The 24,724-nt window shown below is 44.0% G+C and overlaps 1 protein-coding gene across 1 annotated transcript in view; it reads right to left on the bottom strand.

Annotated features, from left to right (window-relative positions):
• The window catches only part of COL27A1 (collagen type XXVII alpha 1 chain), a 407,011-nt gene that overhangs the window by 265,437 nt on the left and 116,850 nt on the right, over positions 1 to 24,724 (bottom strand). Inside the window, exons 13-14 of the mRNA XM_069748227.1 lie at positions 4,636 to 4,689; positions 1,019 to 1,063 (exon numbers count right to left, since the gene is read on the bottom strand). Of these exons, the coding sequence (XP_069604328.1) occupies positions 1,019 to 1,063; positions 4,636 to 4,689 (99 nt within the window). The remainder of the gene's footprint in view (positions 1 to 1,018; positions 1,064 to 4,635; positions 4,690 to 24,724) is intronic.

Here is a 24,724-nt window from a genome sequence, read left to right as displayed (position 1 = left end):
CAGAAGTGCCACTCTACAGGGAATACATGTTAGCAGTTGTGGTCTCAAAAAATCGGCTATATTCACACCACAAACGCTTAAGCTATGTTGCCATGATCAGGAAGTAGAAACGCTTCGGATGCAGTATATTAGCGCTGTGTCCAAAACGCTACGCTCTATTGAACGCAGGTAAATTCGCATGTGTTCACAGAACCAGGCAGATTTACTGCATTCTATACATTCTATTGGTGAAAATTCTGTAAGAGAAATTTACATAATTCAGTCCTGAAAGACATGCCGCATGTCCGTCTCCGCGCGTGATCTGCAGGTGCACATGCCTGCAGTGGAGATGTTATTTCTAGAAATCCCATCCACTATGCTGTAACATCTGGCCGCTGCGGGTGTGACACTGCATAAATACGCAGCGTTAAAACTGAAGCAATTCCAATCATAAGCACATACGCTAAGAAATCCAGTCTGCAATGGCTGACAACAGGGAAAGCTAGACTACCTTCATCTCTACAGCAGTCGTAGGAAACAAGGCAGGCTGAAGGTTCAGTGCACACAATTTTTCAAGGGGCATTTTCATTTAATTCCTTGACAAGTTTATGCCACTAAGCACTGGAGGTATAGATATTTTAGCCTACCATACTGTACATGATACTTCTTGCAGCGTTTATTTTGCTGGTAAGCATGAAAGAGAATATTAGAGAATAAAGAAAGAAAAACTAAAAAGACTTTGGAGATACCACAGCAGCTTGCTTCCAAATAGGCATGCAAGGCGATATGGAGAATAACGCCCACTGTCTTGTGCGCTTAGGGCGGACACCAGGCGTCCTTAATTAAAATACTTGGTATTTTATGATGGAAACACACAGGCTATAAACACCTCCTCTGGTAAGAGTATAACCCTTATACGGGTAAAAGAAAAATTAACTCAAGGAGAAATTAATAAATAATGATGTTTTTGTAAATGGAGGGCCAGGAATGCACCAACAAATATTAATAGCGAGATGCGGTATTTGGAGAGGGTACTTACAATAAATCCAGGGACACCGGCAGGACCTGGGGGACCCAATTCTCCCTATAATGGACCATAAAGAATAACAGAGTTTTAGAAATATCAAACCTTAACACATGAATCCAACACATAGAAAACTATCAACTAAGATGTATTTAGATTTTATCAGGACCCCTATACATACAGCTGCAATTCCCACACTTTAAAGGGACATTTCAAGATTAGATGTGGAAGTGAATAGCAGTGTAATACCACACACCAACTGTAGACAGGTGTGGCGCTGTTTTTGAAAGAAAGCAGCTGTGTTTTTGAAATCCAGCATAATTGCTTAAAGGCATCTTTAAAAAAATGTTTTAATAATTAAAGGGGTTATATTTTATTTTAAAATAAATTGCTTACCCTTAAGCCCTCCCCAAAACATGTGACTAACATAAGCCGAACCCCTTGAAATCGATGGGTTCAGCTGACAGTCGAAGGCCACATACACACATTCAGTATTTCGTCCGTATTTTACATCAATATTTGTAAGCCAAAACCAGGAGTGGGTGATAAATACAGAAGTGACGATGTGTCTCTATTATACTTTTCCTCTGTTAGCTGAACAATTGTACAACAGCTATATTGTCCAACAGCTATATAAAATGTATGGAGGGCTGTCGAATTGACAATCACTGTTAGATCAGTGGGGGTCTGACTTGATACCAATGCTTAAATATATATTTTGATACCACAGCAAATTTTTGCGGAGCCAGGATCATCATAAAATAAAAGAATCCACACTATCTTTAAACAGAGAGATGGTGAGTAAACACTTTGCTAATTTACATTCATTTAAATCTCCTGGTCCAGATGAATTACATCTTAGGGAACTGAAAGAGATAGAAGAGGAAATTGTAGAACCACTAGCCAGAATCTTCAGAAATTTCATGGAGAACAGGAGAAGTCCCAGAAGATTGGAGAAGGGCAAATATCCCTATCTTTAAAAAAAAATATATAATTTGACAAACTATTTAACAGCATTTATGCAAGTACATGGATAAGAATACAGTAATTAACCAGAGACAGCATATGGGTTTGTAGCAAACAAGTCATGCCAGACTAATCTAATTTCCTTCTATGATGGAATCACTGACTGGGTGAATCCAGGAAATGCAGTAAATACAGTCAATCTTCACTTCTGTAAAGCATTTGATAAAGTATCTCATACTATCCTTATTGAAAAAATGACCAAGTATGGGACTGACAAGGCTACGGTTAGGTGGATTCTTAACTGGCTCAGTGATTGTACTCAAAGAGTGGTAATAACTGGTTGCACATCCAACTGGAAGAGTATTTCAAGTGGGGTACCACAAGGCTCTGTCCGAGCCCCAGTGTTGTTCAACATTTTTATAAATGATCTAGATAAGGGAACTGAAGAAAAACGGATCAAATTTGCAGATGATGCAAAGCTAGGAGAAATAGCTAACACTAGAGAAGACAGAGAAAGGATTCAGAAGGATCTAGCTAAGTTTGAACAATGGGCAGCAACAGGGAGAAATGCAAGATTCTACATTTGGCTAAGAAAAATGAAAATTACATCTACAGAATGGGAGAAGTAGAACTAAGCAACAGCAAGTGTGAAAAAGACATGGGTAAACTAATAGATCATAGACTGCACATGAGTCAACAGTGTGATACAGCAGCAAAAAAAGCAAACAGTTCTGGGATGTATTGAGAGAAGCATAGAGTCTAAATCACGTGAAGTCATTATCCCTCTCTACTCCTTGGTTAGACCTCGTCTGGAATACTGTGTCCAGTTCTGGGCACCACATTTTAAAAAAAAACATTGAAATATTAGAGCAAGTTCAGAGAAAAGCTACCCGGATGGTGAGCGGACTGCAAACTATGTCCCACGAGGAACGGTTAAAGGATCTGGGAATGTTTAGCTTGCAAAAAGGAAGGCTAATAAGAGACAAAATAGCGGTCTACAAATATCTGAAGGGATGTCAGCGTACAGTGATCATCCATATTCTCATTTGCACATGGAAACATAAGAAGCATTGGAATGAAATTGAAAGGGAGAAGATACAGATAAATATTAGAAAAAATGTTTTTGACACTGAGGGTGATCAATGAGTGGAACAGGCTGCCAAGAGAGGTGGCGAGTTCTCCTTCAATTAAAATCTTCAAACAGGCTGGACAGACATCTGTCTGAGATGGTTTAATCAATCCTGCATTGAGCAAAGGTTTGGACAAGATCGTCCCTGGAGATCCCTTCCAACTCTAGCATTCTCTAATTTTAGGTGGAGCTCTGCAGAGCCTTCTGCTCTGCATGGTTGCAAAAACAAACAGACACACCCAACCCTTTGCTGCAGGGGTTTTTATAAGGAACCTGTGGCCATAAGCCACATGGAAAACTCGTTCGGGAAGGAAACGGCAAGAAACCAGAAGAGGGTGAATGTTCTGTTACTAAACGAAACTGACGCCCGAGCAAATAGTAGCGTAGGTACTCCAAGGCCCACTTAATCTCCAAACACTCCTTCTCCACTACGCTATCATTCTTCTCTGCCAGGATAAGTTTCCTGCTCAAGTAGGTGACTGGATGCTAATCCCCGTTCACCTCTAGCGACAGCACCGCTCCTAAACACACTTCTGAGAAATCTGTTTGCACAATGAAGGTTTCCTTGAAGTTGGGGCTGATGGGGACCGTCTGTCCACACAACACTGACTTCAGGGACAAGAATGCTTCCTCCGCTAGAAGGATTCCATTGGACCGTGCTACATTCCCAGCAAAATTGGGTATAAAACGGCGGTAGTACCCAATTATGCCAAGGAATGCCTCACCTGTTTGGTACTTAACTGCTTGGGTCAGTTTTTAATGGCCTCGATCTGGGTTTGATAACCCAGCGGCCGATCACGTAACCTAAGTACTGGGCTTCTGTGAGTCCTATCACACATTTCTTTGGGTTCGTGATTCTGAGAGACTCCAGCACTGCTTGCACCTGGGACATGTGGGTATTCCAATCTGCATTAAAGATGACTGTCATCTAAATATGCAGACACGTATTTCCAATGGGGCTCTAACACTATGTCCATCAGCCTCTGGAATGTGGCCGGAGCCCCATGTAACCCAAAAGGCAAGACGAAAGTGATCGTGATTGCCGAATGAGAAATCAACTTCCTCCATCTTCTAACTCACCAACGTATTGTGTACTTAGGCAACACTGGAACAATTGGCATCTGGATTTAGTGATGAATTTTATATTTGCATGTTCTGACAGCTCATCATAGAAATCAGGAGGAGAAGGGAGATAAGGAATGATCTATTGCACTTTCTGGCAACAGAAGAGTGCTGTTATAAAGGAAGTAATATCCCCAACAAGCTGTCACCACTATGTTCTAGTGGACAGTAGGCCAGAATGACATTTCCATTTCTCTGTGTCCAACCTAAATCCAAAATCTATTTTTAAAGTGAAGATGCAGCTTCATTTACTTTTTTACGGCACTGCGGCTCAGTTATATTTATATGCTTTTCCTCAAGCATAGCGTGACTAAGAACATTCCTTATTGCTGGATCCCATGTAACAGCCGCCTGCAAAAAATAAGACACCTACTTTCATAACAATGGTTCTTGTGTAGTAGTACAAATTACTCACGGGGTTGCCATCAAGTCCTGGGGGACCTCTCTCTCCAAAGTCACCAGGGAAGCCCTTTAATTGGGAAAAAAGAATAAAATTATGAAGGATCTTGGTAATGATCCTCATTTATCCACATTAGGTTATACAGAAAAAAGGAGTACAACGGGACGACATACAGAATAAACAACACAGGCGATAACTGAACAGAAATGTTGTGAGGTCTCTAGTGTATATGTACTACAGCGTGGCCCCCTCAGAGGAAGAATACTGGGTAGCTCTCCCTGAGAGTCCATATCTATCCGTTGTAACATGACTATGGATATTCAGCCAAACCACAGTCTTCTTCAAAATGAAAGGACACCCATCTGAAGACAGATGCATTGGGGTTCTTTTGCCTCGTTCTTTTAGGTGTCCTAAAAATTCATAATTAAAAATTTATAACTGGGTGTTATTAAAGAGGCCTCACATAGTCAGCACTGGTTGGTCACTGCAAATCACTGTAAGGACACCCCCATCTCCAACAACTAGCACCCGGTTGTCAATTCAATCATATATTTCCAGAAGTAATAACAAAGGAAGGGCACAATGCGGTGTTCTAAGAAAAGATGCTATGATGCCGTTATCTACTATATAATTGTCTAAGGGTCACTTCCGTCTGTCTGTCCTTCTGTCATGGATATTCATTGGTTGCAGCCTCTGTCTGTCATGTAAATCCAAGTCGTGACCAATCAGCGACGGGTACAGTCCGGAAGAAAATGGCCGCTCCTTCCTCCCCTCAGTCAGTGCCCGACGCCCGCATACTCCCCTCCGGTCAGCGCTCACACAGGGTTAATGGCAGCGTTAACCGCAGTGTAACGCACTCGGTTAACGCTGCTATTAACCCTGTGTGACCAACTTTTTACTATTCATGCTGCCTAGGCAGCATGAATAGTAAAAAGATCTAATGTTAAAAATAATAAAAAAAAAATAGTTATATACTCACCCTCGGTTGGCCCCCGGATAGAAGCGGTTACCGACGGCTCCTCGCGATGCCCCGGTGACCGCTCCATGCATTGCGGTCTCGCGAGATGATGACGTGCGACCGCTACATCATCTAGCGAGACCGCAATGCGCTCTTCAGACCGGAGTGCACGAGGAGCGTCAATAACCGCTTCGATCCGGTGGGCCACGGGAGGGTGAGTATATAACTATTTTTTATTTTAATTCTTTTTTTTAACAGGGATATGGTGCCCACATTGCTATAGACTGCGTGGGTATTCTAGAATATGCATGTCCCCGTAGTATATGGACAATGATGATTCCAGAATTCGCGGCAGACTGTGCCCGTCGCTGATTGGTCGACGCAACCTTTATGACATCATCGTCGCCATGGCAACCATTATGACATCATCGTCGCTGTGCCCGTCGCTGATTGGTCGAGGCCAATCCTGGCCTCGACCAATCAGAGACGCGGGATTTCTACGTCCTTTATGACATCATCGTCGCTGTGCCCGTCGCTGATTGGTCGAGGCCAATCCTGGCCTCGACCAATCAGAGACGCGGGATTTCTACGTCGATGCCGTGCCCGTCGCTGAGAGAGGCGGGATTTCCAGGACAGACAGACAGAAAGACAGACAGACAGACGGAAAAACCCTTAGGCAATTATATATATATTCTAGAATACCCGATGCGTTAGAATCGGGCCACAATCGGACGGAACGGACAGACGGAAAAACCCTTAGACAATTATATATATAGATAGAAGATTGTGGCCTGATTCTAACGCATCGGGTATTCTAGAATATGATTGTCCCCGTAGTATATGGACAATGATGATTCCAGAATTCGCTGCAGATTGTGCCCGTCGCTGATTGGTCGAGGCAACCTTTATGACATCATCGTTGCCATGGCAACCATTATGACATCTACGTCGCTGTGCCCGTTGCTGATTGGTCGAGGCCTGGCAGCCTCAAAATCTACGTCGATACTGTGCCCGTCGCTGAATCAGAAACGTGGGATTTCTACGTCCTTTATGACATCATCGTCGCTGTGTCCGTCGCTGATTGGTCGAGGCCGCCAGGCCTCGACCAATCAGAGACGCGGGATTTCTACGTCGATACTGTGCCCGTCGCTGATTGGTCGAGGCCTGGCGGCCTCGACCAATCAGCAACGGGCACAGCGACGATGATGTCATAAAGGACGTAGAAATCCCGCATCTGATTGGTCGAGGCCGCCAGGCCTCGACCAATCAGCAACGGGCACAGCGACGATGATGTCATAATGGTTGCCATGGCGACGATGATGTCATGAAGGTCGCCTCGACCAATCAGCGACGGGCACAGTCTGCCGCGAATTCTGGAATCATCATTGTCAATATACTACGGGGACATGCATATTCTAGAATACCCGATGCGTTAGAATCGGGCCACAATCTTCTATCTATATATATAATTGTCTAAGGGTTTTTCCGTCTGTCCGTTCCGTCCGATTGTGGCCCGATTCTAATGCATCGGGTATTCTAGAATATGCATGTCGCTGTAATATATGGACAATGATGATTCCAGAATTCGCGGCAGACTGTGCCCGTCGCTGATTGGTCGAGGCAACCTTTATGACATCATCATCACCATGGCAACCATTATGACATCATCGTCGCTGTGCCCGTTGCTGATTGGTCGAGGCTGCCAGGCCTCGACCAATCAGAGACGCGGGATGTCTACGTCCTTTATGACATCATCGTCGCCGTGCCCGTTGCTGATTGGTCGAGGCCTCGACCAATCAGAGACGCGGGATTTCTACGTCGATGCTATGCCGGTCTCTGATTGGTCGAGGCCTGGCGGCCTCGACCAATCAGACGCGGGATGTCTACGTCCTTTATGACATCATCGTCGCCGTGCCCGTTGCTGATTGGTCGAGGCCTTGCAGCCTCGACCAATCAGAGACGCGGGATGTCTACGTCCTTTATGACATCATCGTCGCCGTGCCCGTTGCTGATTGGTCGAGGCCTCGACCAATCAGAGACGCGGGATTTCTACGTCGATGCTATGCCGGTCTCTGATTGGTCGAGGCCTGGCGGCCTCGACCAATCAGAGAGCCGGGATTTCCAAGACAGACAGACAGACAGACGGAAAAACCCTTAGACAATTATATATATAGATGGACTGTGCAATATTCTACGTGGGCTGTGCAATATACAACGTGGTCTGTGCAATATACTATGTGGGCTGGGCTATAAACTACGTGGGCTGCGCAAAATACAACGTGGGCTGGGCAATATACTACGTGGGCTGCGCAATATACTACGTGGGCTGGGCAATATACTACGTGGGCTGCGCAATATACTACGTGGGCTGCGCAATATACTACGTGAGCTGCGCAATATACAACGTGGGCTGCGCAATGTACTACGTGGGCTGCGCAATATACTACGTGGGCTGCGCAATATACAATGTGTACTGCATGGGCTGCGCAATGTACTGCGTGGGCTGCGCAATGTACTGCGTGGGCTGCGCAATGTACTGCGTGGGCTGCGCAATGTACTGCGTGGGCTGCGCAATGTACTGCGTGGGCTGCGCAATGTACTGCGTGGGCTGCGCAACGTACTGCGTGGGCTGCGCAATGTACTGCGTGGGCTGCGCAATGTACTGCGTGGGCTGCGCAATATACTGCATGGGCTGTGCTATACACTACGCATACATATCCTAGAATACCCAATGCGTTACAATCGGGCCACCATCTAGTTTTTACACAAAAGGCATATATGTCTTTACTAAAAAACAAAGCAACTTTCCCCCAATAATGAAACCACGTGAATTTTGGTTAACAAGCTTGCTTGGACTTGCCGAATTTCATTACATTGCATTTGACATGGATGAAAATATCTATGTTCATTATATTCTGTCTTTCTTGGTCTCCTCTGATCGGTCATTTCATGAGATGACCATATGTATAGGCACCATCTTTCCACAGGGACTGGACATAAAGATGTGCCCACATGATTGTATGACCAATATTATCTTCTGCCATCTACATTATTAAAGCTGCCTGTGTGTGTTCATACCATTATTAGCTAGTTTGTAGCAGAGCTCAACTCTCCAGCACTTTACCAAGGCACCTGTAACTATTAGGTAGTGAGAAACTGCAAATGCTGCTCTGTTGATTCATATGACAGAAGATAATCCTTTGTAATATGCATCAAACTACATTTGTAGTTTCAAATAACTGCTCTCCTAACAGCAGACAACAAAGAAAGGAAGGTCAACTAACCTCATACCAACCCTGGGACCGGAAGCTGCTGCGTGCACCGCACACAGGCTCCAGGACTTCAATTGGCCTTCGGAAGGTGAGTATATGTTTATTTTAAGTCTTTTTTAACCACGCATATAGTGCCCACATTGCTATATACTACGTGGGCTGTGTTACATACTGCATGGGCTGCGTTATATACTACATGGCTGCTATATACTACGTGGGCAGTGTTATATACTATGTGGGCAATGTTATATACTGCGTGGGCTGCGTTATATACTACATGGCTGCTATATACTATGTGGGCAGTGTTATATACTATGTGGGCAATGTTATATACTGCGTGGGCTGCGTTATATACTGTTTGGCCTGTGTTATATACTGCGTGGCCACTTATATACTGCGTGGCCACTGTTATATACTGCGTGGCCACTGTTATATACTGCGTGGCCACTGTTATATACTGCGTGGCCACTGTTATATACTGCGTGGCCACTGTTATATACTGCGTGGCCACTGTTATATACTGCGTGGCCACTGTTATATACTGCGTGGCCACTGTTATATACTGCGTGGCCACTGTTATATACTGCGTGGCCACTGTTATATACTGCGTGGCCACTGTTCTATACTGCGTAGCTGCTATACACTGCGTGGCCACTGTATTAATGCATCGGGTATTCAAGAATATGTCGTGGCCTGTGATATATACTATGTGGCTGCTATATACATACATATTCTAGAATACCTGATGCGTTAGAATCGGGCCACCATCTAGTAACATCATAAAATCCAGCCACGTGTTATACAGAGCATCAGTGGAAATTACTAGGGAAAAAAAAAAAAACACAACATTTTCCATTTAATCCCAACTGCTGGGGATCATAAGCATTTCCTGATGATAAATATATTGCTTGCAGACCTTAAATCACTAACGCCAGGTTTTAGGTTTCTTGGATAGCAATAGTAATATGGAATAAATAAAAGGTTTAATTTAACTACAGGGTTCGAGGGATGGTAAGCGACGCCCCAAGATGTCTTCTAGTCTATCTAGTGTCCTAACACCCAGCGAAGTTAGAAATACAATATAATGCGTACATGGAAACAAGTTTGGGGAAGTACCGTCAGTTTCTAGCTATCTTTTTGCTGGTTGTGACTTCTGGTGATTTATTTGTGTAGTCTGGTATTCATTTTTCTGATGTCTGAAAACCTTGTTAAACAATAAGGAGAAATGAGGAGGCCAAAAACCCTTCATGGACCAGATGTAAACATGAAGGCCAAATATTAATAGGAACATGGCACAAGTTATTTTATATTTATGTTGCATATTAGTCAGGTAGAGAGAAGAACCCCATCACATTATGTATGTAGAGCAAAGTACTACAGTGCGCATGGACCGGGTAAGGTCAAGGATCCTTGGCACCTGCGCACTGCAGTACTTTGCTCTGCCCTCAACATGGCAGAAAAGTACGCCTGCACAAGAGCGCTGTGCCGAGGAGACTGTGTGGATGACATAGGGATGCGTCATCCACACAAAGCAAGCAGGAGGACGGCATCGCAATAAGTAGGGAGGCACCGGACCAAGAAGAGCAACACCCCTCGTACCGGACCGTCCTGCAGGCAAGTATAATAAAAGTTATTTGTCTTCTCTTAAGGCCTCTTTCACACTTCCGTCTTTTAGCTCCAGTCGAAATCCGTCGATTTTTGAAAAAAACAGGATCCAGAAAATTTTTCTGCTGGATCCTGTTTTTTCACATAGACTTGTATTAGCGATGGATTGTGACGGATGGCCATCCGTTTCATCCGTCGTGCACTGGATCCGTCGGAAAATCGCTGTCCGTCGGGCGGAGAAAACGTTCAGAGGAACGCTTTTTCTGCACGTCGGAAAATCGCTCAGTGACGGGTCCTGCGCTGCCCGTTGTTAGCTATAATGGAAGTCTATGGGCGCAGGATCCGTTACTGACTGTCAAAAGCAGGAATCCAGCGACGGGTTCCGTCTTTTGAAATTGAGCATGCGAGGAAGAATTTCCAGTCAGGGAAATTCTGTCTCGCTCTCTCTCTTTTTCTACTATTGATGCTGCCTATGCAGCATCAATAGTAACAAGATATAATGTTAAAAAATAAAAATAAAAAAAATCGCAATATTCTCTCCTTCCGGCGTCCCGCGCAGCGTTACCGATGCTCCTGGCACCTAGCGTTCCCATGGATGCATTGCGAAATGACCCAATGACGTCGCGGTCATCAGAGGTCATTGCAGAAAACCGCTGCGAAGACGCATACACAACAGGTGCACATAGCCTCGACGGGTCCGTCAGAAAAACGGGCCCAGTGCACCCGTTTTTTTACAATCTGCACAGGATCCGTCATTTCAACATTTTGACGAATCCTGTGCAGATTGTAATAATGGAAGTGTGAAAGAAGCCTTAGAGGTTGGGTTGGGGGCAGATATACAAGATTATAGAATACAATTTATCAGCCCTGAAAGGTGATGGCCGTAACTTATATCGGCCAAAACTGATGACAGGTTCCCTTTAATTTTTGTGCTTTTAAATCAGAGAGTCACATTGCACAAAATAGCTAAAGTTTAATAAATAACATTTCCCACATGTCTACTTTACATCACCACAATTTTGGAAACAATTTTTTTGTTAGGACGTTCTAAGGGTTAAATGTTGACGAGCAATTTCTCATTTTTCCAACAAAATTTACAAAACCATTTTATTTAAGGACCAACTCATATTTGAAGTGAGTTTGGGTGGTCAATATAACAGAAAATACCCAAAAATAAGACCATTCTCAAAACTGCACCCCTCAAGGTGCACAAAACCACATTCAAGAAGTTTATTAACCCTTCTCGTGCTTCATGAGAACTAAAGAAATGTGGAAGGAAAAAATGAACATTTTACTTTTTTCACAAAAACTTTTTTATTTTCACAAGATTATCAGGAGAAAATGGACCACAAAATGTGTTGTGCAATTTCTCCTAAGTACGCCGAAACCTGCATGTAGGGTAAAGCATGGCAGGGCTCAGAAAGGAGGGAGCACCATTTGACTTTTTGAAAGAAAAATTGGCTGGAATCAATGGTGGGCGCCGTGTCACGTTTGGAGACCCCCTGATGTACCTAAATAGTGGATACCCCCCAATTCTAACTCCAACCCTACAGTTGTGGCCAAAAGTATTGACACCCCTGCAATTCTGTCAGATAATACTCAGTTTCTTCCTGAAAATGATTGCAATCACAAATTCTTTGGTATTATTATCTTCATTTAATTTGTCTTAAATGAAAAAACACAAAAGAGAATGAAGCTAAAAGCAAAACATTGATAATTTCACACAAAACTCCAAAAATGGGCCAGACAAAATTCTTGGCACCCTCAGCCTAATACTTGGTTGCACAACCTTTAGCCAAAATAACTGCGACCAACCGCTTCCGGTAACCATCAATGAGTTTCTTACAATGCTCTGCTGGAATTTTAGACCATTCTTCTTTGGCAAACTTCTCCTGGTCCCTGATATTTGAAGGGTGCCTTCTCCAAACTGCCATTTTTAGATCTCTCTACAGGTGTTCTATGGGATTCAGGTCTGGACTCATTGCTGGCCACCTTAGAAGTCTACAGTGCTTTCTCTCAAACCATTTTCTAGAGCTTTTTGAAGTGTGTTTTGGGTCATTGTCCTGCTGGAAGACCCATGACCTCTGAGGGAGACCCAGCTTTCTCACACTGGGCCCTACATTATGCTGCAAAATTTGTTGGTAGTCTTCAGACTTCATAATGCCATGCACACGGTCAAGCAGTCCAGTGCCAGAAGCAGCAAAGCAACCCCAAAACATCAGGGAACCTCCGCCATATTTGACTGTAGGGACCGTGTTCTTTTCTTTGAATGCCTCTTCATTTCTCCTGTAAATTCTATGTTGATGCCTTTGCCCAAAAAGCTCTACTTTTGTCTCATCTGACCAGAGAACATTCTTCCAAAATGTTTTAGGCTTTTTCAGGTAAGTTTTGGCAAACTCCAGCATGGCTTTTTTATGTCTCGGGGTAAGAAGTGGGGTCTTCCTGGGTCTTCTACCATACAGTCCCTTTTCATTCAGACGCCGACAAATAGTACGGGTTGACACTGTTGTACCCTCGGACTGCAGGGCAGCTTGAACTTGTTTGGATGTTAGTCGAGGTTCTTTATCCAACATCCGCACAATCTTGCGTTGAAATCTCTTGTAAATTTTTCTTTTCCGTCCACATCTAGGGAGGTTAGCCACAGTGCCATGGGCTTAAAACTTCTTGATGACACTGAGCACAATAGACACAGGAACATTCAGGTCTTTGGAGATGGACTTGTAGCCTTGAGATTGCTCATGCTTCCTCACAATTTGGTTTCTCAAGTCCTCAGACAGTTCTTTTGGTCTTCCTTCTTTTCTCCATGCCCAATGTGGTACACACAAGGACACAGGACAGCGGTTGAGTCAACTTTAATCCATGTCAACTGGCTGCAAGTGTGATTTAGTTATTGCCAACACCTGTTAGGTGCCACAGGCAAGTTACAGGTGCTGTTAATTACACAAATTAGAGAAGCATCACATGATTTTTCGAACAGTGCCAATACTTTTGTCCACCCCCTTTTTTATGTTTGGTGTGGAATTATATCCAATTTGGCTTTAGAACAATTCTTTTTGTGTTTTTTCATTTAAGACAAATTAAATGAAGATAATAATAACAAAGAATGTGTGTTTGCAATCATTTTCAGGAAGAAAATTAGTATTATCTGACAGAATTGCAGGGGTGTCAATACTTTTGGCCACAACTGTAACCCCAACACACCCCTAACCTTAATCCCAACTCTAACCCTAACCCCAACTACACCAAACTAACCCCAACCCTAGCCCCACCTCAGCCCAACCCTAGCCCTAGATCTAACCCTAGTCACAACCCTAACCCTAGCCCAACCTTAACCCTAGCCTCAACGGAAAAAAAAATACAATTTTTGAATTTTATCATTTTTACCTAATTAAGGGGGTGATAAAGGGGGATTTGATTTAATATTTTTTTTATTTTGATCACTGTGATAGGGCCTATCACAGTGATAAAAATTAACCAATAGGGAAAATCTCTTATTGCTGCGGCCGGCAGATCTCGGCAGTCGCACATCGTATGCGTCCGCCATTTTCATCCCGGTAGAAGATGCTGAGGGCCAGAGACAGGAAGTACCAGAGGTACCGGGGGAGGGGGATTCCATTTCTCTCTCCTCTGATATGCTAGATCATATCAGAGGAGAGAGAAATACCGTAAATGGGAAATCAGATTTTTTTTTTTTGCGGTTGCTTTTATTCTGCGAATAACGGTGATCGCAACATCGGGGATGGTAAAAACCGACCCGAATCATGTTCCCCCGGGCCGGGTTTCAGCTACCCCTGGTAGCCGAGACTCCGGAGATTTTCCGACGCTGAGGGGGAACTATAACCTTATTTCTCAGAAATGTTAAAAAGCAGTGCTCCCTTATCTGCCGCTGTTAAAAGGCACATCGGCGGTTAAGGGGTTAAACAGGACCTGCATAGTCTCCTGTGTTAGTTTTACAATTATTTTTCTCATAATATAACAATTCTGAAGAATCTTTTTTTATAGCTCTCTGTTGCTGTGTTATTACTCCTAGAAGTGTACGAATAAATTGACAACTAGGTATTACCGATGGGGGAGTTCCCTTGCGCACCTTGACACTGTCCAATCCGTGTTGAAAGTGAAGGACACACTTCCATCTGGTAATAAATACCCAGTTGTCAATTTCTTCATACATTCATACATTTCTAGGAGGAAGAACAGAGCAACACAGATCTATAAGAAACAATGCTCCAGAACGGCTATTTCATGAGCAATGCAATCACTTACAGACATATCATATATATCAGGGAAGTGACAAATCCTTTTTAAATGCTGTATAATAAATCAAATTGACACTTTCCCCATTTAAATTATTTTCTGCCAGCAGGGGGCTCCAGACTAAAAAATACTGTGAAGAAGTCATATCCATTTCCTAGTAATGCAGAATAAAAAATTTGCATGCAACCCCCGACCTCCAGTGACCTCTACAATCTCTGTAGGGGATGAAGGCCATGTTCCCACGTAGCGTAAATACTGTATTATCTGCTACTTTTTTCTTTTGCTTACAATCTGTTGCGTTTAATTGTCCAAGCAAAATAGATGCAATTTCATGAAAACTCATGCCCACTGTGTGGATCTATGCATTTTTTTCTCTATAGGCATCTAAAACAAATTCATAGGAAAAATGCAAGCAAATAATACAAGAAAAAAAAAAGCACTTGAGTTTTTACACTTTTTTTTTGCACAAAAAGCATTAAAATACGGTTTCAATTTTGCACTAAAAATGTATCAAATAAATGGAAAAATGCTTTTAAAAGAATGCATTAATTAAAGAAGATTGTTATTGTACATTCTGGTGGTAAATAAGCAGACAGAAAGCAGAACAAAAAACAAGCAAACCAGCATTTACGCCACTTGTGAACTCAGCCTAAAGTGTACTACAGAGGTCAGCATGCGATTAAAGAGTGGGGTACAGGAACAACCAGGTCAGGACTGCTCTGCTCCACTGGCAGGGGCTGAAAGAGTTCAAAACAGACGAATGGAAAAATGGGAAGCGGCCAAAGCGCTGCTTTTCCTGGCCCCTCACACTCTTTCTCCCAGTGTCTTGGATCGCTCAGAGCTGGCTTGTAACACACGTGCACGTGGGCCATATGTAATACAGACAAAAAGCTCTTTGTTTTAGGAAGAGGGGTGCACTGCAAATGAGGGGAGCAATTACAGAGCCCCCTAATCACTCAAGACAAAAAAAAAAAACAGATTTGGAATCATATTTGGATCACAATTGTTATTACAGCACCTTGGATGTGAATGTATAGTGTAGGCCAGTATGCTTTCTGGTACTGGTGGATCCATAGCATGCATCCATATACTTAGTGCCCTGCTACATCCCTCATTCTGTCTATAGCACCGCTGATCTCCGGTGTGATGTCTGTTGTGAATTCTGTGGCTGAGTTCACTTCTGTGGTCACAAGTGGTATTGCAGTCTCTGGGCTTCCTCCCTCAGGTGTTTTGGTGAGCTCGTTGGCTGCCTTGCTATTTAGCTCCACCTGAGTCTGTCTTCCTTGCTCCTTGTCAATGTTCCAGTGTTGGATCTGAGCTACTGCATCTTTCCTTGGGCCTGCTGCTCTGCTAGATAAGTGCTTCTAGTTTGTTTTCTGTTTTTTCTGTCCAGCTTGCTATTATCTTTTGCTGGAAGCTCTGAGAAGCAAAGGGGTGCACCGCCGTGCTGTTAGTTCGGCACGGTGGGTCTTTTTGCCCCTTTGCGTGGTTTTCGTTTTAGGGTTTTTTGTAGACTGCATAGTTCTCTTTGCTATCCTCGCTCTGTCTAGAATATCGGGCCTCACTTTGCTGAATCTATTTCATTCCTACGTTTGTCTTTTCATCTTGCTAACAGTCATTATATGTGGGGGGCTGCCTATTCCTTTGGGGTATTTCTCTGAGGTAAGTCAGGCTTGTATTTCTATCTTCAGGCTAGTCAGCTCCTCAGGCAGTGCCGAGTTGCATAGGTAGTTATAGGCGCAATCCACTGCTGCTTATAGTTGTGTGAGGATAGATCAGGTACTGCAGTCTACAGAGATTCCACGTCTCAGAGCTCGTCCTATTGTTTTTGGTTATTGCCAGATCTCTGTATGTGCGCTGATTACTGCACGCTGTGTTGCCTGATTGCCAGCCATAACAGTACAAGGAGCCACACCAATGATTCCCAATAGAGGGAAAAAAGAAATCCTGACATCATTTTTTTTTCTTAGCTCTGTCTTCAGTCTTTTTTTTCCCCTAGACATTAGAGTGCTTCAGGACACAGCTGTGGACATGGATATTCAGGCTCTGTGCTCCTCAATGGATAATCTCGTTGTAAATGTACAAAAGATTCAAGATACTATTGATCAGAAATCGATGCTAGAACCAAGAATTCCGATTCCTGATTTGTTTTTTGGTGACAGAACTAAGTTCCTGAGCTTCAGAAATAATTGTAAGCTATTTTTGGCCTTGAAACCTCATTCTTCTGGTAATCCTATTCAACAGGTTTTGATTATTATTTCTTTTTTGCGCGGCGACCCACAGGACTGGGCGTTTTCTCTTGCACCAGGAGATTCTGCATTGAGTAATGTTGATGCATTTTTCCAGGCGCTGGGATTGCTTTACGATGAGCCTAATTCAGTGGATCAGGCTGAGAAAAATCTGCTGGCTTTATGCCAGGGTCAGGATGATGTAGAAGTATATTGTCAGAAATTTAGAAAGTGGTCAGTACTCACTCTGTGGAATGAATCTGCACTAGCGGCTTTGTTCAGAAAGGGTCTCTCTGAAGCTCTTAAGGATGTAATGGTGGGATTTCCTATGCCTGCTGGTTTGAATGAGTCTATGTCCTTGGCCATTCAGATCGGTCGTCGCTTGCGCGAGCGTAAATCTGTGCACCATCTGGCGGTATTGTCTGAGAGTAAACCTGAGCCTATGCAGTGCGACAGGACTATGACTAAAGTAGAACGGCAAGAACACAGACGTCTGAACAGACTGTGTTTCTATTGTGGTGATTCTACTCATGCTATTTCTAATTGTCCTAAACGCACTAGGCGGTTCGATAGCTCTGCCGTTATTGGTACTGTACAGTCCAAATTCCTTTTGTCCATTACCTTAATGTGCTCTTTGTCATCGTATTCTGTCATGGCGTTTGTGGATTCAGGCGCTGCCCTGAATCTGATGGATTTGGATTATGCTAAACGTTGTGGATTTTTCTTGGAGCCTTTGCGGTGTCCTATTCCGTTGAGAGGAATTGATGCTACACCTTTGGCCAAGAATAAGCCTCAGTACTGGGCCCAGCTGACCATGTGCATGGCTCCTGCACATCAGGAAGTTATTCGCTTTCTGGTACTGCATAATTTGCATGATGTGGTCGTGTTGGGGTTGCCATGGCTACAAACCCATAATCCAGTATTGGATTGGAACTCTATGTCGGTAACCAGCTGGGGTTGTCAGGGAGTACATGGTGATGTTCCATTTTTGTCTATTTCGTCATCCATTCCTTCTGACATCCCAGAGTTCTTGTCGGACTTTCAGGATGTATTTGAAGAGTCCAAGTCTGATGCCCTACCTCCGCATAGGAATTGTGATTGTGCTATCGATTTGATTCCTGGTAGTAAATTCCCTAAGGGTCGTTTATTTAATTTGTCCGTACCTGAACACACCGCTATGCGCAGTTATGTGAAGGAGTCCCTGGAGAAGGGACATATTCGCCCATCGTCGTCACCATTGGGAGCAGGGTTCTTTTTTGTAGCCAAGAAGGATGGTTCGCTAAGACCGTGTATTGATTACCGCCTTCTTAATAAGATCACTGTTAAGTTTCAGTATCCCTTGCCATTGATTTCTGACTTGTTTGCTCGGATTAAGGGGGCTAGTTGGTTCACCAAGATAGATCTTCGTGGTGCGTATAATCTGGTGAGAATCAGGCAGGGAGATGAATGGAAAACGGCATTTAATACGCCCGAGGGTCATTTTGAGTATCTGGTGATGCCGTTCGGACTTGCCAATGCTCCATCTGTTTTGCAGTCTTTTATGCATGACATTTTCCGTGAGTATCTGGATAAATTCTTGATTGTTTACTTGGATGACATTTTGATCTTCTCAGATGATTGGGAGTCTCATGTGAAGCAAGTCAGAATGGTTTTCCAGGTACTGCGTGCTAATTCCTTGTTCGTGAAGGGATCAAAGTGTCTCTTCGGTGTGCAGAAAGTTTCATTTTTGGGGTTCATCTTTTCCCCTTCTACTATCGAGATGGATCCGGTTAAGGTTCAGGCCATCCAGGATTGGACTCAGCCGACATCTCTAAAAAGTCTGCAGAAATTCCTGGGCTTTGCTAATTTTTATCGTCGCTTCATCTGTAATTTTTCTAGCATTGCCAGACCATTGACCGATTTGACCAAGAAGGGTGCTGATTTGGTTAATTGGTCTTCTGCTGCCGTGGAAGCTTTTCAGGAGTTGAAGCGTCGTTTTTGCTGTGCCCCTGTGTTGTGTCAACCTGATGTTTCTCTTCCGTTCCAGGTCGAGGTTGATGCTTCTGAGATTGGTGCAGGGGCGGTTTTGTCACAGAGAGGTTCTGGTTGCTCAGTGTTCAAACCATGTGCTTTCTTTTCCAGGAAATTTTCTGCTGCTGAGCGTAATTATGATGTGGGCAACCGAGAGTTGCTGGCCATGAAGTGGGCATTCGAGGAGTGGCGTCATTGGCTTGAGGGTGCTAAGCATCGCGTGGTGGTTTTGACTGATCATAAGAACCTTACTTATCTTGAGTCTGCCAAGCGCTTGAATCCTAGACAGGCCCGTTGGTCGTTATTTTTTGCTCGTTTTGATTTTGTGATTTCATACCTTCCGGGCTCTAAAAATGTGAAGGCGGATGCTCTGTCTAGGAGTTTTGTGCCCGACTCTCCGGGGTTATCTGAGCCGGCGAGTATCCTCAAGGAAGGAGTCATTGTGTCTGCCATCTCCCCTGATTTGCGGAGAGTGTTGCAGAAATTTCAGGCTAATAAACCTGATCGTTGTCCGGCCGAGAAACTGTTCGTCCCTGATAGGTGGACTAGTAAAGTTATCTCTGAACTTCATTGTTCGGTGCTGGCCGGTCATCCAGGAATCTTTGGTACCAGGGAGTTGGTTGCTAGATCCTTCTGGTGGCCATCTCTGTCACGGGATGTGCGTGCTTTTGTGCAGTCCTGTGGAATTTGTGCTAGGGCTAAGCCCTGCTGTTCACGTGCCAGTGGGTTGCTTTTGCCCTTGCCGGTCCCGAAGAGGCCTTGGACACATATTTCGATGGATTTCATTTCTGACCTTCCCGTTTCTCAAAAAATGTCGGTCATTTGGGTGGTCTGTGATCGCTTTTCTAAAATGGTCCATCTGGTGCCCTTGGTTAAATTGCCTTCCTCCTCTGATTTGGTGCCTTTGTTCTTCCAGCATGTGGTTCGTTTACATGGCATTCCTGAGAATATTGTTTCTGACAGAGGTTCCCAGTTTGTCTCGAGGTTCTGGCGAGCCTTTTGTGGTAGGATGGGCATTGACCTATCTTTCTCCTCGGCCTTCCATCCTCAGACTAATGGCCAGACCGAACGAACCAATCAGACCTTGGAAACATATCTGAGATGTTTTGTTTCCGCTGACCAGGATGATTGGGTGTCATTTTTGCCGTTGGCTGAGTTCGCCCTTAATAATCGGGCCAGCTCGGCTACCTTGGTTTCTCCATTTTTCTGCAATTCTGGGTTCCATCCTCGTTTCTCTTCAGGACAGGTTGAGTCTTCGGACTGTCCTGGTGTGGATTCTGTGGTGGACAGGTTGCAGCAGATCTGGACTCAGGTGGTGGACAATTTGACCTTGTCCCAGGAGAAGGCTCAGCTTTTCGCTAATCGCAGACGCCGTGTGGGACCCCGACTTCGTGTTGGGGATCTGGTTTGGTTATCTTCTCGTCATATTCCTATGAAGGTTTCCTCTCCTAAATTTAAACCTCGTTTTATTGGTCCGTATAGGATTTCTGAGATTCTCAATCCGGTGTCTTTTCGTCTGACCCTCCCAGACTCCTTTTCCATACATAATGTATTCCATAGGTCGTTGTTGAGGAGATACGTGGCACCTATGGTTCCATCTGTGGAGCCTCCTGCCCCTGTTTTGGTGGAGGGGGAATTGGAGTATATTGTGGAGAAGATTTTGGATTCTCGTGTCTCTAGACGGAAACTCCAGTATCTGGTCAAATGGAAGGGTTATGCTCAGGAAGATAATTCCTGGGTTTTTGCCTCTGATGTCCATGCCCCAGATCTTGTTCGTGCCTTTCATGTGGCTCATCCTGGTCGGCCTGGGGGTTCTGGTGAGGGTTCGGTGACCCCTCCTCAAGGGGGGGGTACTGTTGTGAATTCTGTGGCTGAGTTCACTTCTGTGGTCACAAGTGGTATTGCAGTCTCTGGGCTTCCTCCCTCAGGTGTTTTGGTGAGCTCGTTGGCTGCCTTGCTATTTAGCTCCACCTGAGTCTGTCTTCCTTGCTCCTTGTCAATGTTCCAGTGTTGGATCTGAGCTACTGCATCTTTCCTTGGGCCTGCTGCTCTGCTAGATAAGTGCTTCTAGTTTGTTTTCTGTTTTTTCTGTCCAGCTTGCTATTATCTTTTGCTGGAAGCTCTGAGAAGCAAAGGGGTGCACCGCCGTGCTGTTAGTTCGGCACGGTGGGTCTTTTTGCCCCTTTGCGTGGTTTTCGTTTTAGGGTTTTTTGTAGACTGCATAGTTCTCTTTGCTATCCTCGCTCTGTCTAGAATATCGGGCCTCACTTTGCTGAATCTATTTCATTCCTACGTTTGTCTTTTCATCTTGCTAACAGTCATTATATGTGGGGGGCTGCCTATTCCTTTGGGGTATTTCTCTGAGGTAAGTCAGGCTTGTATTTCTATCTTCAGGCTAGTCAGCTCCTCAGGCAGTGCCGAGTTGCATAGGTAGTTATAGGCGCAATCCACTGCTGCTTATAGTTGTGTGAGGATAGATCAGGTACTGCAGTCTACAGAGATTCCACGTCTCAGAGCTCGTCCTATTGTTTTTGGTTATTGCCAGATCTCTGTATGTGCGCTGATTACTGCACGCTGTGTTGCCTGATTGCCAGCCATAACAGTACAAGGAGCCACACCAATGATTCCCAATAGAGGGAAAAAAGAAATCCTGACATCATTTTTTTTTCTTAGCTCTGTCTTCAGTCTTTTTTTTCCCCTAGACATTAGAGTGCTTCAGGACACAGCTGTGGACATGGATATTCAGGCTCTGTGCTCCTCAATGGATAATCTCGTTGTAAATGTACAAAAGATTCAAGATACTATTGATCAGAAATCGATGCTAGAACCAAGAATTCCGATTCCTGATTTGTTTTTCCACGTCTCAGAGCTCGTCCTATTGTTTTTGGTTATTGCCAGATCTCTGTATGTGCGCTGATTACTGCACGCTGTGTTGCCTGATTGCCAGCCATAACAGATGTCTATCTGCTCTATATTCCTTGTCTGATATCTAGCCTGGATTAGATCTTACACCTCAAAGGCGACATATATAAATCCTGGGCTCCCAGGAGCACGTTTCCAATATTCTCCAACTGACTTCAGGTCACTTCGGAGATAAGAGCTTTCTATTTTTTCCTTTATGTTCAATCACCATCTTTTGGACCAAAGTAAAATCTGAAACAAGGTATGAAACACATTTGATCTTACTAATAGCATGGCACATAAAGGGATTCTGTCAGCAGGTTTTTTGCTATGTAATCTGAGAGGAACAGCATAGGGCCTCACTCACATCTGTGTATAAACTGGACGAGCGCAATCAGGAAAAAAAAAAAAAATCGGATTGCATATGTACTAATGTTATTCAATGAGTCAGTGCTTTTCTGTGTTTTTTTTCTCAACTAGAATGTGGATGAGGAAAAAAAATTAATAATATGCTGCGAATGTCTGCGTATATCGGACGAGACTTGACAATGCAAGTCAATGGGTGCAAGAAAAAAATAAATAAAAAAAAAGACCATATCTGTGCCGTGCGATTTATAAGCACACATCTCAAAAGGAAACCCGACAATTCATCACCCGAGTATAGTAAATACACAGCCAGAACCGTCAGAATAGGATAGATTTATAGATGGCTAGATTTCATGTAGAAATGTAATGTCACATGCACCATACATAGAATAAACTTTTTAGTGCTTTTCATGTGGCACTAGAGGGTGTTTAGCCTTATTATACCTATTGAATCATTTTTTAAAGATGGTGTGGGGTCGCCCTATTTGTAATAACCAGCTAAGGGAAAGCAGACAGCTGCGGGCTTAGGCTAGGAAAGGTCAGATAACCATGGACCTACCCTGCCTATTAATATCAGCTCAAAGTTGTCTGTTTTGCCTTTCCTTTGCTGGTTATAAAATCTCCTGCTGATAAAACACTGATTTTATTGAAACAACACTCAGCCTAGTAAGTGAGACATCACTGGAATCAGGGTCTCTACCCCTACAACATGCTGCTCTCAAAATACATATCAAACACCTGCTGACATATTCCCTTTAACAAGCTTAATGGAGAGGAAATAGAAAATAAATCGCTATATTCCACTTGTTCAAAGACTGCTCTCATGATTGACCACAGATTTACATTAAGAAATGTTTTCCATAGCTTATAGTGAACAACTGATAATACTACACATGATGAGTAGAGTAAGACAAGGGCAAGTCAATTGTTTTGAAAAATAGTTGTTGCTTTTTATATTAATCAGCTGTTCCACTTCTAACAAAAAAAACCTACATATTTTATAGTCTCTCTTCAATTGTTTTGATCACTCAACCACCGATCATTCTTGAGTGTGCACTGACCCATAGACTTTCTGAGTCCATACACAGAACTGCTCACACTGAAGTAAACAACGCTTCTACACCTGTCTCAAAAGCAGCTACTAATTTTATATTATAGTTGTGTCACACATCTAAAAAACTAGATCTTTTATAACCTTGCTTCAATAGTTCTGATCTTTGGATCCACACCCCTACTGATCACTGAACTGAAGAGGTTTAACCTCTTAATAACCGCCAATACATCTTTTTACTGACATGAGATATAAGAGACTAGTATCTCCATACAGGAGACAATCGAGCAGCTGTCGGTTGACCACTATAGATGACAAATTGCTGCATTAGCCACAGTCAGTGTCGGCACTGTCCAAATCTGTTTAACCCCTTAGATGCTGCTGTCAATAGTGACTACATCATATAATCATCATCGTATCTTCCCTATCCTACAACCCCAAACAGTTATTCAAAACCTTTAACTCCCTCCTCCGCCCCCCACTGCCCCCTCCAACCTCCCTCATCTCTGCTGAGAACTTTGCCACACACTTTAAAAATAAGATCGACCAGACAAGGCAAGTCTTCATTGTTCAACCACCACAACCCCTTTGTATACCAGACCAATGCCCAAACCCCATAACCTCCCTATCCAAGATCACTGAAGGGGTGCTTAATTGTCTCCTCTCCAAATCGCACCTCACCACCTGTGCGCTCGACCCCATCCCATCCCACCTCCTCCCCAACCTCACCACCACACTTATCCCATCCCTAACCCACCTCTTCAACCTATTACTATCTTCTGGCACCTTCCCTTCTGCTTTCAAACATGCCACAATCACGCCTATCCTTAAAAAGCCAACCCTCAATCCAACTGCTATGTCCAGCTATCGCTCAGTATCACTGCTCCCATTCACTTCCAAACTCCTGGAGCAGCACGTCCACTCTGAACTTTCCTCCCACCTCTCATCTAACTTGCTCTTTGACAATCTACAATCTGGTTTCCGCCCCCATCACTCAACTGAGACAGCCCTGACCAAAATCACTAACAACCTACTTACCGCGAAAGCTAATGGACAATACTCTGTACTCCTCCTTCTAGACCTGTCCGCTGCTTTCGACACGGTTGACCACTGCCTCCTACTACAGATCCTCTCCTCCTTTGGCATCAAAGACCTCGCCCTATCTTGGATCTCCTCGTACCTTTCCAACCGCACATTCAGCGTCTCCCACTCCCACACTACCTCCTCATCCCACCCTCTCTCTGTTGGAGTCCCCCAAGGCTCTGTTGTAGGACCCCTACTCTTCGCAATCTATACACTTGGCTTGGGAAAACTCATAAAGTCCCATGGATTCCAGTACCACCTCTATGCTGATGACACTCAGATCTACCTCTCTGGCCCAGACGTCACAGCTCTGCTGTCCAGAATCCCAGAGTGCCTATCAGCCATATCCTCCTTCTTCTCCTCTCGCTTCCTCAAA

Source organism: Ranitomeya imitator, chromosome 2 (assembly GCF_032444005.1).
Source record: "Ranitomeya imitator isolate aRanImi1 chromosome 2, aRanImi1.pri, whole genome shotgun sequence".
Lineage (NCBI taxonomy): Eukaryota > Metazoa > Chordata > Amphibia > Anura > Dendrobatidae > Ranitomeya > Ranitomeya imitator.
Note: the sequence above shows the minus strand (reverse complement) of the source record. Positions and strands in the feature narration are given on the sequence as shown.